This window comes from Grampus griseus (assembly GCF_964374135.1).
Source record: "Grampus griseus genome assembly, chromosome: 3".
In the NCBI taxonomy this organism is placed as follows: domain Eukaryota; kingdom Metazoa; phylum Chordata; class Mammalia; order Artiodactyla; family Delphinidae; genus Grampus; species Grampus griseus.
Genome location: NC_139019.1, coordinates 147,297,211 through 147,314,190, shown reverse-complemented (window position 1 = coordinate 147,314,190; position 16,980 = coordinate 147,297,211). Strand labels below are relative to the sequence as shown.

The window sequence follows — 16,980 nt, the reverse complement described above, 5'->3', positions numbered from 1 at the left end:
CCAAATGTGCACTGTGCCACCCCTGAATGATGCCCGCTCATCGCCCCAACCCAGCCTTTCCTTTGATCTAAAAAGAGCCCAAGGAAATGGCATTTACTGCCAGGAGGATGGCAGGAAGCAACAGCTCCAGCTTCTCTGGCTGCCGAGATGACGGCCTCCAGCTTGCTGGCGTTCAGCAGATGGCATCCTGGCTGAAATTTTCATCAGATTCCGCTCCACCGGCAAAGGGAATTGCCAACTGCGAGGACAGTCTATTCTAGCCCCTCCCTCTCACTAGAGGATTTAACTAGCCTTTTACTGAGCCTTCGTTATGTGCCGGCACAGGCCTTTGTGGATTGAGTTTACATTCTTACAACCCTGCAGGGTAGGTTTGACCACCTTCATTTTCCAGAGGAGGAAACCAAGGCAGCAAAGCTGGGCAGTGGCAGGAGAGGGCCAGGCTCGGGCCCTTCCTCCCATCCCTGTCCCCTCTCCAAGGCGGCCGCCTGTGGCCTTTGGGGGCGGGGGTCGTGTGCCTTGCTAAGCACCATGACAGCTGTACCGGCCCCTCTCCCACCGAAACACACGCACACTCCACTCACACAATCTGATGTACAACTTCAGGGGCCTTCTGAACCGCACAACATCCAACCTCAGACTGTGGCCCTTCAGTAACAAGTCTCTGTTTCAAGTGACAGAGGTAGGAAGCAACAGGGTGCATGTGTGTGCACGCGCACGCGGGCTTTAGAGAGGAAAAGGCAAGGCTGGCGTTTGGCAAGGCTTCCCGTCACCCAAAGCAGGGCGGGGATATCAGTCTCCTTTGGCAACAGAAAGTAACTTTTCTATTGGTGGGTTTGAAAGTGGATTAGAAAAAAATAACCAAGCCTCCTTCACCTCTGCCAAAAAGGGCAGTGACATGCACCCAGCAGACGGACTCCAGCCTAACAGGACTTTGTTCTCTGTTTCAGAGGCCTGGTCGGCCAGCACCCAGGGTGGAAAGGAGCCAGCCCACACTTGGAAACCGCCACCAGGCTCCTCCCCGCTCCTATTTTCTGCAAACAGAACCCGGTCAGCACAGTGCAGCCGGAAAGGCACAACACTCCTGTCAGCAGCTGCAAGGAGGCCCAGGGGGGAGGCCGGAGGTCACGCGACACCGCTCGTTGGGAGAAAAGCCCTCTCCTTCCAGGTCTAAGTGGCAGCCCTCTTGGCTCAAGTGGGCTCAGATGCACTGAGTTCCCAGGGAGTGAGGTCATCCCAACGCCCCTTCCAAGCGTGTTCAGCAGAGTTGGGATTCCCAAGCCGGCTCCGACCCTCTGCTGGGCCCCTCGGTCGAGGTCTCTTCTTGATAAAGGGACCCAGGAAGCTCCAACTTCAGAAGCGCCGGCTCCCAGGGTTAGGACCCCACTGCTGCAGAGGGTGGGGGGGAACGTGCCCTCATTCTTTTTCAAGTACCTCACTTCCTCCTTCATCTGACATTTAAGGAGCATCTGCTCCATGCCAGGGCCGCACTGGCTGCAGGGACGCACGCACTGAGGAGTCACACACAGTCCCTGACCCCAGAGCTGCGAGACCAGCAGGGGGCATGGACACAAGACACCATGACTGCACAGGGTGGTCAGCACGGAGGGCTGGGGCCATGGGGATGCTTCTCAGAGGGGCCACTCTGCAGTCTGAGGAAGAAATGGCTGGGGGTGGGGCATGATAAAGGGTGGGGAACCGTGTTTCAGGCAGAGGGAACAGCACAGGCAAAGGCCTGGAGGCGAGAACAAGCTGAGCGCGCTTGGGGAACTGCAGGGAATACAGCGTGGGAGGGAAAGGGGAGGGTGGAGAGGGAGTCAGGAGCTACAACACAAAGGGTCTTAAAGGCCTAGCAGAGGAGGTTAAGGTCCTCAAGAAGGCGCTGGGGGCCACTGAAGGGTTTGGAGAAGGGAAAGAGCCTCTGAGGATCCGTCTCTCTGAAAAATGAGATTCAAGTCCTGGGTCTTCCCACAGAAACTGCCCGTTCCTTTCTTCCCTGCCTATCAAAATGATCCGGCACAGCTGGAGCGGGAAAACCAGTCCAGGTTTCAAACGCAGCTTCTAACCGCTGGCACAGTCCTGTCCCTTGGCACCTGCCTCTCCTCCAGGTAGCTGCTGGCAGCTGCCTGCTGAGCCAGCTGATGGGCCAGCCTTCTCCTTCTCTTTGCCCTGATAGCAGCCACTCCCCCAGCCTGGGTGGTGCCCAGAAGCCTGGCTGTTCACTCTCCTCAGCCCTAGATGGGCACCTTCAGGGCCCCTGTCCCCATTTTGAAACAATAGGCCCACTGGCCCTGCTTTTCAGGCTCAAAAGCAGCTGGAAACTCTCCTAGAACACCAACTGTTCTCACCTCTGGAGCTGAGGAAATGCTCTTCACAAACCCCATGGCTGGGTGGTGTTTGCTGGCCCCGAGGGGTGGGAGCCCACCTCTGTGGCACTCCCCGTGTGTGCCGGGGGCTCACCACATGGCCCATTCGCTCATGGCCGCACCCTGCCAGGTGGCTTCCAAGTGAAGAAACTGAGGCCCAGAGAGGCGGACGTCCTGGCCAGAGACCACCCAGCCTGTGAGGCCAGTGCCTGTTTTTGAATCTGGTCCCGTCTGACACTGAAGGTTGCATCCTTCCTGTTTTATGCCTCATTCCTCCCAAGGTCTCTCGCTTACCCCCTGACCTATGAGAAAAAAGTAGGCTATGTGCAAGAGGCATAAGCCACCTTCTGGGACAGAGGTGGAGCGAGGCCCTGGCTTGGTCTCAGAGAGGGGCAGGTGTGGTGGTGGAGGTCATCCATCAGCCTGTTTTGAGCAACTCAAAGGCCCCAGGTTGGCAGAACTCGGGATGAACAACAAGCAACATCTAAAAAAAGGAACGCAGTGGCAGATTATAGCAGGGGGATGGAACCCCAGAGCCTAATGTCCCCAATGTTTAAAAGGGGATTGGAGGTGGGGCATGATCAGAGAGGCAGACCTCCCAGGGGGCCATCCGGAGCCTGGGGCTGGCCCTCCACCCACCAGACTTCCTGGGATCCTCCTGACAGTGCCGAAGGAGGTGACTGCTACCAGACCCACTGCTAGTGAGGAAGGGAGGCTCAGATAGGCTGGGAGAGCTGCCCAAGGCCACACAGCCAGGAAGTGGCGGAGTTAGCATTAGAACCATACCAGCCTGGCTCCCAAGGCTAGGAAGAAGATGCTATGGGTGCTTTGGGCAAAGTGTAGAAGTTATCCCTAAAGGGAAGGAACAGAGTCTGGCACACAGTAGGTCCTCAACTAAAGTAGATTCCTTCCCTGCCATGTCTGGCTTTGAGGCCCACAGAGAAGTGACTCAAGGGTGCCCCTCCCACTCGCCTTCCTTCTCCAAAGATCCAGCTTTCTTTTTCCTCTCCCCCTCATCTGTCAGACTGGCCTTTCTCCAAATGTCTGAGGGCTCCCAAAAGCCAGTGAGTATAGACTGAGGATGCCTGCAGGAAGTCTGCATGGGCTTCTGCCCCTGACCCAAGAAGTAAAGGATGAATGTTGGAAATGCAAACTCAGGAGTCCTGATAAGAATCTCCACATCATACGTCCTAAGCTCTGATGATCTGAGAGTTGTTGGCTCACTGGGGCCTCTCTACATCCTCACGAACCCATTCCCCAGATGAGGACATTAGGCCCAGATGAGGAGGGGAGGGCCCAAGGTCATGGCGCAGGCAAACAGCTGGGTCAGGATTTCACTCAGATCTGAATCCAAAGCCATGCACACACTTAACCATTATGTGGAATTGCTTCCCTAGCCAGCCAGCGAGTACTTTAGGAATCTACTGCAGGCATTTGAGAGGTGAGACCCAGCAGGACCATTTGGTCCTATTGCTCCTCTCCTTTTCATCAATTTCAAGAGCACAGATTCCTTGCCTTCAAGGAATCCAACATCACCTCTGGCAAAGAGGGTGAGACATGCCCATTTAAAGAGTCCCCATCTCATGCTGGCTCAGACTTCTCATGGAGTCTCCGATTTATTCCTCATCACAACCCCATGAGGGGGGTCGCCGTCATTCTCCCCATCCTAGAGATGGGAAATGAAGGTTCAGAGAGGGGAAGTGACTTGCCCAGGGTCACTTAGCTTACATAGAGGAGAACTGAGGTTTGAACATGAGACTACCTCCAAAACCAGTGCTCTTTCCACCATCTCTCCTGGGATTCCAGCCAAAGACCCCACCTGTAATCTCTGGGTGACCCTTCGCAAGGCTCTTGTCCTCAGAGTCCTGATCTGCCAACTGGGAGGTGGGACGTGGTGATTCTGAGCATTCTCGGAATTTATGAGAGGGGTGGGCATCTCCTTGGGGAAAAGGAAAGAAAACACGCGCCTGAGGGATATAATTATGATGTAAACAATGGGTAATGTTGAGGATGTAAACAGAACACACTTGTTAATAGCTGTGGGCCTTGTGCCGACTGCCAGTACTGCCCCGGACACCACCCCCCCACCCGTATCCCCAGATGGTTTACTCATTAAAGAACTCTCTCCCCTCTGCCCAGATGTGATACAAGAGGCCAGCTCTGAGCTGCCCTGAGTCCTGGTAATAAGGAGAATGAAAGGGAAGGGAGGAGAGCGAGCTGGCACTGATATCCAAGAATGGCTGCTGCTCAGAAGTACCTGCTGCTAAGTGTGGAAAATTGTTGAGGCTGGGAGGTCACAGGGGAGGGAACAGACCCAGAAGGGGGCAGGTGGCTTCATCTTTCTGTGCCTCAGTTTCCTGATCTGTAAAATGGGGCTAAAGCCTCCCAACATGCAGAACTGGCAGGGGGATTAGAAAAGTGAGAGATTATGAAGGGCCCTCCACGCGTTCAGCAGATGAGCACTGGCTAGCACTTCTTATTAAGACCCCGGGATCAAAAGGCACCTTAATGGACAATTCATCCCGGATCGATCTGATGCTCTAGTTGCCTCTACAATGTCCACGTCAAGTCCCAATTGGGCTAAACACCAGTGCCACTCTGGCAAAGGGTACTTTCTCCCCCACTGCCCTCATTCCACTTCCAGATAGCTTCCACAGTTAGAAAGTTCTTCCTTTGACTGAGCTGAAATCTCATGTGATGTCCATACACGTCTGGTCATGTCTGTGTTCGGTCCACAGCACCCTTCCCTATCAAGTCTGCTCCCCTGCCTCATGGATCTGCAGGCAGCTCTCAGGTCCCAAGGGTCCCCAGGCTATGCTGCTGGGGATACTTTGCTCCTCTGGGGCTGACGTGGCCCTTGCTTTGCTCTCCAGAAAACTCTCAGGACATCAGTCGTCCCCTGGCCTGCCTTGAAAGGGGGTTGAAAGGAGATCTACACATCAGACTTTGGGAATGTCAGCTGGAGTCCCCATAAGCCACCGGGAGAGTGGCCCTACCCTGCCATGCCTAAAGGTGGGATGTGAGATAAACCACCTCAGAAGTGGTGGTTTTGAAATCTGAAAAGAAATCTGAAAAAGAAATCTGCCAGACAGATCTAAATGCTCACAGGTTTCTGCTCAATACTATGAAGGCTTCCAGGGCAAATGCGAAATGCGCCCCCCCTGACCCCCTGTCTTGACCTGGCAGTCATCCATCCCACATCAACACTGCTTCCTTCTAGTGGGAATCATGTTGGACTACCCAAGCTGTGTGCCCTTAGGCAAGCTACTTTCCCTCTCTGTTCTCTCAATAGTTATATGGGACTAAAAATAGTAGCTCTCTCACAGGGCTTGTCCTGAGGGCTAAATGCAGGTACCTGCTGAGAACAGTGTCTGGCACAGCCTGGCTGAGTGATACAAGCTAGTGGTTATTATTATTCTTTTGTGTCTGTCTCCGTTGGGAGCACCAGGCCCAGCAGCGAGCAGGGGCTTGTTTGTCTAGTGAATACATAATCATAACAGGTGCCCCCTGTGAGCACTCACTATCTGTCAGAGGCTTTGCAGGCCTGAGACGTAACATCACTATCTCCTTTCTGCAAAAAAGGGAATCAAAGCTTAGAGAGGTCAAGTCGTTCGTCTGGATCATAAGGGGCAGAACTAAGACTCAGACCCAGGGATGGAGGCCCCCAGCCTGTGCCATTACCAACTCTGTTAACAATGACAGCACACCAGGGGGACAGGATGCTCCTGGCCTGCAGGAAAGCCTGGGTGCAGGGTGACAAAGGGCGCTCACCCTGGCCCCAGGCCCTTGCTGACCGACTGGTAGGGGCTGCCTGGAGCTCTGGGTAGCAGCCGGGCTCAGGGGAAAGGATGTGGGTGCATGGTGACACCTGCCAGTGGGGGGTGGGGATGGCCGAGCACGGGCCAGCTTTTACCAGGCAGACACATCAGGAGCCTGAGCCCTAGTCAGGCAGGAGGAAGGGGTGCAGAGCTCCAGTTCACCCCTTCTCCTCCAGGGCAGGATTCCACCTTTTTAGTTAGAGTCTCCAGGCCTGGGGCGAGGTGAGCGGGGTTGGCGGATGGACCTTTTCTATGGGCAGCATCATCCTGGCTGCTGGGGACAGAGGCGATTCACCTTCCCAGGACAAAGAAGGTAAGAAGGTGTGCCTGCAGGAAGGACAGCTTGTGGGGAGGGGGGACTCAGGAGCTCAGGATGAGGCCAAGGGGCAGCAGCCCCAAGAAACCCGAGGGGGCAGTGCCCCATAGTGATGGGGGAAGGGGCTCTGGGGTCAGGCAGGCTTGGGATCAAATTCTGTTCTGCCACTTCCTAGCTGCCTGACCCAAGGCAGGTCTCATGACCCTTCTGAGCTCAGTTTCCTCATCTGTGAAGTGGGAGACTACTTCTGGAAGGCTCGTCCTGATGGTTTAAAGGGGATGAAACAGAAAAAGGGCCTGGCATGGGGCGGGTGTGCTGCAGCTCTGACCACTGGGCTACACCCCCCAGGTGGGCGCTCACAACCTACCGCACGCTGGGCCCCTTCCTCTTCCCTCTCTGCTTTAAGCTCTCACCACACACCTGGCTTCTGGGCTTCTATTTTAAGCCCTTATAGAGCATCACCAAGTACAGAAAGCCCTTTGGTCCAAAAGAGGACAGAGCTGACTCTTCTTGTCCATGGGGAAGATTAAACAGCCTGTTCTGAGCAGCCTTTGCGGCCCAGCCCAGCAAACACAGCACATCATCCTGGCGGGGAGTGTGGCATCTGAGAAAGCTAAGTCTTCTGACTGCAGGCCGGCCTGCAAGAAACCACTCTTCCTCTGACCTGACCTCTACCCACCGCTTTGACCTCATATTGCTACCACCACTTGCACTGGGACCCCCAAACTCTGCAGCTCCCCCTTCACATGCCCCGTTCTCCCTCCCCTCAGGCCTTTGCACATCTAACCCTCTGCCTTGAACAGCCTTTCCCATTCCCTTGTGGCTAACTTCTCTGCTTTCCGGTCTCAGCTGGACAGGACCTCCTCCAGGAAGCCTTCCCTGCATCCTCCTCTAGGCTCTCACAGCCCCCTGGGCTTCCCCTCCCCCACTTACCAAACTGCCCTGTCCTTGTTAGTCTCTCCCACTAGACCTGGAAGTTTGGTGAGCCGATGCAAACTGCAAATGCAACCTGCCAGGCAGATTCTTCTCCTCAGAAATGAGGTGTCTTGGACAGGGCTCAAGGAACCCTTGGGAACTGCTGTCAGTGCTATGAAAGGGATGACTCCCAATCCAGCCCCTCAGCTCGGGGCTCGTGGTCACCTGGGGCAGAGCTTTCAAGGCAGGAAGTGAAGGGCACTTGTCAGCCAGCCCCATCTAGGGACCCCAGGGGCAGGCCTGAGGCCTCTCCTGTCCATGGTGGCAACAATAACCATGACAGTGACTGCCCTGGACATTGTGCTAAAGCCTTCGCCCTCTCTGTTCCGTTTAATGTTCACTCCCACCCACTGCGGGGAGCTACGAATCCTCCCCACTTGCAGGGAGGAAACCGAGGCACAGAGAGGGGAGTCCTTGCCCAACATCACTCCACTGGGAAATGGCCGCGCTGAGATTTGAACCCGGGTAACCTGACTCCAAGATGCATGTCTAGACCCGGACACCAGACCTCCTCCTGCTGTAGACCAGTGAGTGGGTTCACCATAGCCCTTAACCACTGTGACCCACGGAGAGAAACGCATTTGACATTGTGACATGCAACACGCACAGGTGCACGCACACGTGCACAACTGAAGCCAAAGTTTCTGAGGCCAAAATACTCTTCCTACGCGAAGGCACTCGATATTTTATTTTTTATCCTATTCTGTGTCATTAGGATTTTTTTTTTAAAGGTGGTTGTGCACGACCCACAGTAGACAGACAACAAGGCCAGGCCTTGTTCGGGGTGTCGGACATCGGCCCCTCCCTCTTTGAGGCACAGGGTAGCAGCACCTTACGCTCTGCAGTGATATAACCAGTCACGTGACCTGCTCTACTAGAACATTCTGTCCCTCTCCCACCAGTGGCCAGCTCCACGGGGCCTGCCTGTGGCTGTCCATCCCATTCAGGGCGGAACCCCAGGGCTGGCACACGACACATGCCCAACAGGTGTCAGATAAGTGAACGAAGGTGCACAGTCAGGAAAACGCAGGGCAGGGCACACCCCAGGGTCACCCAGCCTGGGCACACGGCACTTAAGCGGAGATCAGGATGGCTTTGGTGCAACTGAGCTACAGAAGAGGCAGAAAAAGATGACATTCGAATGGGGGAGGCAGACATTCAGTTGGACTTTCCTTCAGATGTCGCCTCCCCCAGGAAGCCTTCCCTACCCCCCTTCCCTGCCTGGGGAGAGAGAGAAGGAAGGGAGAAGAGGTGGGATAAGAGGGTAAAAACAGAGGGAGGCCCCAGTTCCTTCTGGCTCCAGATTCTCCACAGGCAACTTCTCCATGTTTCCTATACATTGGACAGACCCATTCCTCTTCCTCACTTCCACTGATGGATAAGACTGCTCCATCCTTTCCCCCAACGCCCACGCCAGCCCCCAGCATCCTCGCAGGCCCTCACCAAGGAACCTTGACTAGTCAGGGCCCCTGACCATGTGTTGACAGCCTGGTAGGTTTCAGGGCTGTTGGACGAACCACTATCACTTTGAGAGGCTCAGGCTCAGGCCTCTAGCTCAACTGGGAGGCTATAAAGTGATTCTTCATGACCCAGTGGGAGAGAGGCAGATGGGGCCAGATAAGACGGGCAAGCCCCACCTAACTTTACATTGTGACTGGGTAAAGGAGGAAGAGCCGTGCAGAGAGAGGGGAACGTCCCTGGTTGGGTCATCCGTGCAGCCGCCGTGATGGCTGTGAGAGTGACAAAGGCTGCTGTCCTCCCTAGAGCTGAGACGGTCCAGATCCAGGGAAAAGAGTGGCTGCCAGGCCCTCAGAGCATCACCGCCCACTGCCAGAGGGCAGCAGATCTGACCCATGTAGGCCCAGTAGCCACACGGTTCCGTATTCAGGTCAAATAAAGAAAGAGGCTCTACAGGGAGGGCACCTGAGTGGCCCAGTAGGAGCAGATGCTTCCGGTCTGGACGTAGCATTTGCAGACTGACCATCTACGTTAGGGAGATTGGTTCTCCCCCTTATACCGGTGAGCCTTTGTCCTTTACCTCTCCAAGCTTCCATCTGCCTCCCTGTAAGATGGGGATAAATATAGCCCTTCTAAAGCGTTGTTATGAGGATCTGAAACAGGTAATGTGGGTAAAGCCCATGACTCAGGGCTTGGCACAGAGCAGGATCAACACGCTTCCCTCACTCCAGAGCTCCAGGATACCACTCACTGAACTAACACTAGAAAGGGCCGTTGACTTGGTCAAGCATAGACTGACTTAATGATTAAACCCAACCGACAGTTTGAATTCAGACTCTTCTCCAACCAGAACTACGGGTGAGCCCCAGAGGCGTGTGGAGGGAAGGGATTGAAACGTGCTGGTGGGAGAAGGGGGAGAGTTCCTCCTCCCATCCCCCTCCCTGCTGGAATTGTGCCCTCCTCTCCCCCCAACCCCACGCATGTTTACACTTTTCTTTCTTTGCTTTGCAAAACCCAGATTAAGGCTAAAGGAGTGCAGAAAAAAGGACCATGTAGTATATCACAAACAAGACAGACCTGGGTCTGCTAAGCCCAGCTTTACCACTGCCTTACTGTGTGAGTTGGGGCAGGTGTCTCAACCTCTCTGTGCCTCAGTCTCCTCATCTGTAAAATGGAGGAGAATGGCACCTTATTTTGCAGGTCTGAACTGCAACTAGAAAGGGAATGGGGAATGCACACAGTAAGAGCATAGCAAGTGCAAATTCCCATGCTGAACCCTGCACACTTGTTTATGGGCCATCGATCTGAATTGCTGATGCCCTTTGTGAGGGCCACCAAGGGGCTTTCCCTCAACCGATCACAAAAGACATTCTTTTCTGGGGGCATTTCCTTACTGTATACAATAGCATGCCAGGTGTGCTCTGGGGCACCCAATAAATGGTATCTGAACCATGGATGTCAGGGGAAGACTGCAGGACTTTGGAGCTAAATAAACCTGGATTCAATCCTGGTTCTGCCAACTGGTTGGCCCATGTGAAATGGGATGCGTCATTTTACCTCTCTGAGACTTGGTTTCCTTATCTGTAAAATGGAGATGATAATCCCTACCTTGCAGAGCTGTTGCAAGAACTAAATTCATTCATTCAGCAAATATTTACTGAACATCTCCTATGTCCCAGCCACTGCTCCAGATGCTGAATATACCCCAGTGAATAAAACAGGCAAAATCCTCCCTGGGGAGACAGACGATAAACAGCTAACTACATGTACAGCATGGCACATGGTGAGCCATGCTAAGAAAAAACACAAAGCAGGGGAGAGGGAGTGGGAGACGATGGGGGCAGGGGCAATGGCAGGAGTCGCGTGAAAGAAGCAGGGGGAAACCATGTGGAGATCTGGGGTAAGGATGTTCCAGGCAGAGGGATCGGCAAGTGCGGAAGCCTTAAGGAGAAGCATGCTTGGCATATAAATGAAGCCACATATGCAGGAAGCCTGGCATGGAATCCAGGTGCTCGGCAAATGCCAGCTCTCTATTTCAAGTCCCGTAGAAGGAACCCCACGCATGTGTCCTTTTCCTGAGAATGAAAGCACAAGGATTTCTACAGGGCAACACTGAGCCAAGTGTTCTTTCAGCCTAAGATGCAGGCAACATGTGAGCTCCACCGCCAATTTTTGGGCTCCCGCCAGGCACCAGGCTCTGAGCTGGGCAATCAGGGATACAAGATGATCAAGACGTGGGCTCTGTCCTCAGGCAGCCCCAAGGCGAGTAGTAGAGACGGGTGATGACAATGCAAAGTGGTCTGATGAACAAGCAGAGACAAGAAGGTATTTAGGTGGTAGAGCAAAGGTGTAGGTGGTCAGGGAAAGCTTCCTGGAGGAGGTGACAACTGAGCTGGGTTTTGAGAGATGGACTAGACACTGAAAGGATATTCCAGGTGTGGGGAGCGTCACGTACTGAGCACAGAGGTGCAAAAAACAGCACAATGTGTGTGAGAAACTAATTACGGGCAGGTCAGAAAACAATAAATGTTTCTTCATGTTTTTGGCACCTACAGCCTGATGTGGCACAGGAATGCCAGTTCCATCTCCTTCCTCAAACTCAATGCAAGCTTCAGCACCAGTGGAGCTTGAATTTTCCATGATTAGCTACTGCCGTGAGTAACCGGCCTTAACCCCAGGCTCCCAGCGCGGGGTGGCCCTGTCCACAGAGAGAGGGCCGAGTGGGATGGAGACTACATAAATATCCAGCTATATTTAGCCCGCCTGGCATGCCTCTGTCCCTTCATCTACCCCAAGGCTGACCCACAGGTGGCAGAATGGCTTTTCTACTAGAACAGCATAAACATTTCTTAATTAAGAAATCCCACAAAGGGGCTCATGTCTTTGTGGCTGGGAGGACATCTGCTGCTCTATTTGCCAATATCCCTGGACACCTCCAGACTGGGTGGCGGGCTCTCCCCATCCCATTCCCATCCCCATGCCGTCAGTAGCCCTGGCCATAGGAGGCGTGGCCACTCTCAGGTAAGAGGACCTGGATTCGAATCCCACCTCTGCCACTGATTAACTGGTGACGCTCTGCTGGTGACTTCACCTCTCAGGGGATTTGGTAAATTCTGTGTGCAGTGGCCTGAAAGCTGCCCAGGGGCTTATAAAGCAGAAGGAGGGGCTCCTCTCCTATAAGCAGGCCTTGGGAATGTGGGGCTCAGCACCGTCCATTTCAATCCCTTCCAGGGGAAGAAATAATTATTTTTTGATATGTAATTATGAAGGAGAGAGCTATATGGGACTGTTAGAGCATAGAGGAGGTGATACCTCCCTCTCCTCCTAAAACCTCACATATGTGTCTCTCACCTTCTGCCTAAAGGCTGCTACAAATGCCCAGCCTTAAGGCAAAATAAAGATTTATTCTAAAGACTTGGCAGGGAGGAGGGTGGGCAGACAGACATAGGTCCCAATCCAGACCCCCTCCCCACTAGCAACATGGCCTTGGGTGTGTCATTTCGCCTCCACTGAAACTCAATTTCTTCATTATAAAATTGGAATACACACCTTTACTGTGAAGCTTCTTTGCATATCGCGCTGGGGTAGGCAAAGTGCCAGACACTGAGCCTCCAAGCCTTTGAGCAGCGCTGATCTATTCCCACAATTATCAGGTATTTTCTAGCAAGGCCTCTCTGTCTTCACACCCCCACCTCCTTCCAGCTCTGGATCCCCTTACTCTGGCTCCGGAAATTCTGGGGCGGTGTTAACTAGGGGGCGATGCGCTCGACAGCGGCGACTGCAAGGGGCTAGAGAGCTCCCAGCTGAGCAGACACCAGAGGGGGGCGCAGCCAGGGTGCGCGTGGGAACGTGGCCAAACCAAGGCAGCATGTACCGCGGGGGCGCTGAGCGGCTGGTAACTGAGGTACCCCTGCGAGCACCCCCCCCCCAACTCTCAGCCGCTGCAGTCTCGGCACATCGGGCGGCTTTTGGCCGTCGGAAGCCCTGCGGAGCCTGGTTCCATTCACCCCCCTGGAGCGCCCCGGGCTCCTTCATCAGCGCCCTTGGGCTGGAACAAAGGCAAGGGGTCGCGCAGCATCGTCCCAACGGCCCCTTCGCGCATCTGGCCAAAGCCGGGAGAAAGAGCACCGGGGTCCCCAAGGTAACCAGGACGCGGTACCCGCCCTCCCAGAGCGCAAAGCTCAGCCGCTCCGCGCGCGCTGAGCCGGGAGTCGGGAAGCACCAGAGATTCCAGCCCGCCGCGCCCGCCGAGGGCTCCAGGGGTAGGTGGGGTGGCTCTCCGGAAGTCACCCAGAGGGTCCCCCGAGGAGAGAAGAACCCCAGCGCCCGACTCCCGGGAGGGGCTCCCCGGCGTACCTGGCAGGGTCCTGTGCACAGTGTTGCCCATAGCTGCGTCGGGGCGCGGCGTTGGCGGTGGCGCGCTCGGGACGCACGGAGGCTAAATACGCGGTGGGCCGGGAACCCGGGCCGGGGTCGGGCTCGGGCTCCGGGGCATCGCGGCTGCACTGGCGAGCCGGCGGGCTGCAGCTGGGGAGGGTGCGGTGAGGAAAGCAGCGGCGGGAGGAGGAGGCGGAGCCACCGGCCGGGGCCTGCCGGCTCCGCCCCCGCCTCCCGCTGCCTCCAACCACGCGGAGAGGGGCGGGGCCGCGGCCGCAGCATCTTTTGAAAGTTTGCACCGGGAGGCGGGAGGGGAACGGCCGAGCCTCCCGCCCTCGCGGCTCCCGCGCCCGGGGCAGGAAGGCGCGCTGGGCAGCTAGGTGCCCTCAGGATGCCAGACTCGTTAGCCTGCTGGCCTTTCTGTCATTAATTGCAACACTGTAAGAAGGCCTACGTGTGCCAGGCGCTGGGCCACAGGGGGGCCAAGCCCTCGCCCTGCGGAGCTTCTATGCGGGATGTTGAAGGTGCGGGGGTAGGGGTGGGGGATGAGGAGGTCCGGGACGGAAACACAAGCACAAGGTCAACTCGGACAGTGTAAAGGGCTTGAAAACAGTTCAACCAGGGTGATGGGTTGGGGTGGGATCTCGTGCCTACAAGTAGGAGAAACCTAGACAGTGTCCAAAGGTTGGGAGGAGGGAACATACATTCATCAATTCACTCACTCGCTCATTCATTAAAATATTTATTGAGCACATCCTCTGTGCCACAGGCTGTGCCGGGCACTGTAGATACAGACAAGCCATGCTAGTCTAGTGGTGAAGACAGAAATAGCAAGCAATTAAGATCACATAATATAATGATCAAAGCCAGGAGGAAAATAAAACAAGACTGATGGGGTAACTCTGCGGGGCTCAGGGAGAACCTGGGGGCGTGTCAGCTCCATCCGATGCACAGCAAAGAATCGGCAGGGGAAGAGCTGGAGACAGTGTCTCTGGCAGAGGGAGTAACAGGCATTCCTTATTCATTCATTCACCCCACAGATCTCGGTACCTCTCCTGTGCAGGAACCCAGACCACACTCAGTGGGGCATGAAGCTTGCTAACCCCTGCCTTCATTGGGCTCCATTTTTCAGATCAGAACACTGAGGCTTAGGAGGTGAAATGATTTGCCCAAGAAGACCCAATTCCAAACCAGTTTTTTTTTTTTTCCGGCTTTACTTTCCATGCTCTTGTAACCTTTATGACCTTATGAAATGTGTTATTACCCCCACTTCACAGATAGGCAGATTGAGGCGCAGAGAGTGGAAAACAGGTGCTCCAAATTTCCCAGTAAGGGGCAAAGCTGGCCTGGAGATATGTGATTGAAAGATGGGTATCCGGGAGAACAAGCCCCCGCCCGCCCCCAGCCCCCGCAGCTCAGTTTCTCTGGTGCCTTCTGCCTCGAGTGCCTGACCCATCCCAAAAGGGTTCTCGTCCTTCAAGGTCAGCTCAAAGCCTCCACCTCTGGGAAGACTTCTCTATTCCCCACCTCACCCTGATTTATCATATACGTCTGAACATAAGGTTGGCTTGTGTTTGAGTCACAATTTCTCATATTACGGGTACTCTCTCAGTCACTTATTTTTTAAATACAAAGTCCTGTTCGGGAAAGGTGCAGTAGTTCCATATACCCTCAATCCACGTGAGTTTGGGATGCGTATAGAGGTCAGTATTATTATAAAAGGAGTCTAGGAAATTTTACTCATATAAAGCAGTGCAGTGCAAATAGGATTTTGTAACTGCAAGTGTCACAAAGGTAGGGTCACAAAGGGTGACGGCGAGGGAGGTTGTCGTAAACAGGCCTTTTAAAGGTCACTTTCAGAGCACCCAAATAAGTGGCAGCGTTGTGCAGATCACAAATGCACACCTGCAAATGAAGCCCCAGCTGTCCTAATGCAATGCAGATGGTACCTGCAGAGGGGACACAGTGTCCAGTGGTCACCTGACGCTTGGATCCAAAAGGGCTGTGTTTTAGCATCTTGGTCCCTGTGATTAAGATGTGCTCTGGAAAACCAAAACTTCTTTCCCCCCACCCTCCCACCAGCTGATGGTGACACTAGTGTCAAAGCCACGTGTAAAGAGTTTGAACCAAGTAGTTTCTTGAAATTTTAGATTGGACAAAAGCAGTCTTTCCAAATTAATATTTTATTAAATAAATGAAATATTAAAAATTTAACTATATAAAAGTGATTTAAAATATATCTCTCTCAGTAAAGAAATAAATATTACAATAACCGTTTGACTATTTCGTCTCCACACCTTAAAGTTTATATGATTCAACTTTACTGTGCATCTTCTCATTGGGAGAATAGGGATTGCCCTTAACCTTTACTTGGGTGACCTAATATTTGGGCATATATGGTAGTTGCTCACCCCTCTGAGGTCCCTCTGCACTTTGTCTTTTCTGTCAATTATACCCTCAGGGCAGGTGCTTTAGCTGTTACCCCTCTGTCCTCTCCATTGGCAGATGGGAAGCCTCCTGTGGGCAGGACCCAGGACATATTCACTTATGAATCCCCAGTGCCCAGAGTAGGAGTAGCATGCCCAAATGCTCAATACACATTTGAAAAAACTGACTGCAGAGGGGCATTGCTCTAAAACGGGAGAAGAAAGGAAAGAAGGATGGAAGAAGGGAGGGAGGAAGGGATGGAAGAAGGAAGGGGTAAAAAAGAGTTGTGAAGGAATGAGTTTTAGTTGATAGCAGCCCTGGACTTGGGTGTCATCAATAGTGATATGTGTGGGGAGAAACAAATAAAATAGGGACGCATTAACAGAAGTATGGTCTGTAGAGCAAAGGAAGAGCTTGCCGCTCCAGTGCATGATTAGACCATTCTGGGAGAAGTTGCTTTGGTTCTGGGCACCACACTTGAGAAGGAAGGCAAAGCTGCAGGTGGCTTTGGGAGAGAGGGAGCTCCCAGTCACAGGAGGTGTGCAAACAGAAGCAGAGGACGCGGGGCATCCTTGGGCCAGGACAGCAGCCTCTAGTCATAACCTCTCCTGGCTTTGACTTCCACACTGCCCCCCACCCTTAGCCACATCCAAAACCGTGGAGACAATGCTACCCTCCCTTGGCACCAGGACCCGTGCTTGGGTTGCAGGGGCCCCTGGGTGGGGCTGCCTCTCTTGACTGTGCAGTGTTGGCACAGTCTCCCATGGCAGTGGGTAGAGGGAGGGCCCAGGCTCTGCTCCCTGGCATTGCTCCCTCTGGGCATGCCCTAGCAGATCCTGCCCCATGCATGGCAGGCCGTCAAGTGCACCTCGTAAAAAGGGCACACACTGAGCTGGTGGGGGTTATGGCCACTGCAGACTCCTGGGTAGAAGACCCCTTCCTCCAGGGAATCCAAGGGTCTTTGCACAGACTCGTCCTTGCAACTCAAGAACTGAGAATCCAGGCTACAGTCAAACCACAAAGCTTGGTTTTAAAATTGCTACGGGAGGCCTCTACTTTTCAGCAAACTGCCCATCAAACCTCGATTTCCAAAACCAGCGGTCTTCACCCACAAAAGCAATATATTTTCAGTTCCTGGTTACAAAGTGCCAATCATGCAGTGGGCACCAGGCTGTGCCCTTTGAGCGATCCTCCTCACAGCCTAGTAACGTGGTCATTAACATAATTCCTGTTTGACAGGAGAGGA

General features: G+C 53.9%; 1 protein-coding gene across 3 annotated transcripts in view; it reads right to left on the bottom strand.

Annotated features, from left to right (window-relative positions):
• NEURL1B (neuralized E3 ubiquitin protein ligase 1B) overlaps positions 1-13,317 on the bottom strand; it is a gene marked incomplete at its 5' end in the record, with an annotated part of 35,760 nt that extends 22,443 nt beyond the window's left edge. For all 3 annotated transcript variants that reach the window (XM_082651053.1, XM_082651055.1, XM_082651054.1), the window contains one exon: positions 13,287-13,317. In XM_082651053.1, the coding sequence (XP_082507179.1) occupies positions 13,287-13,317 (31 nt within the window). The remainder of the gene's footprint in view (positions 1-13,286) is intronic.
• Positions 13,318-16,980: the final 3,663 nt, after the last annotated feature.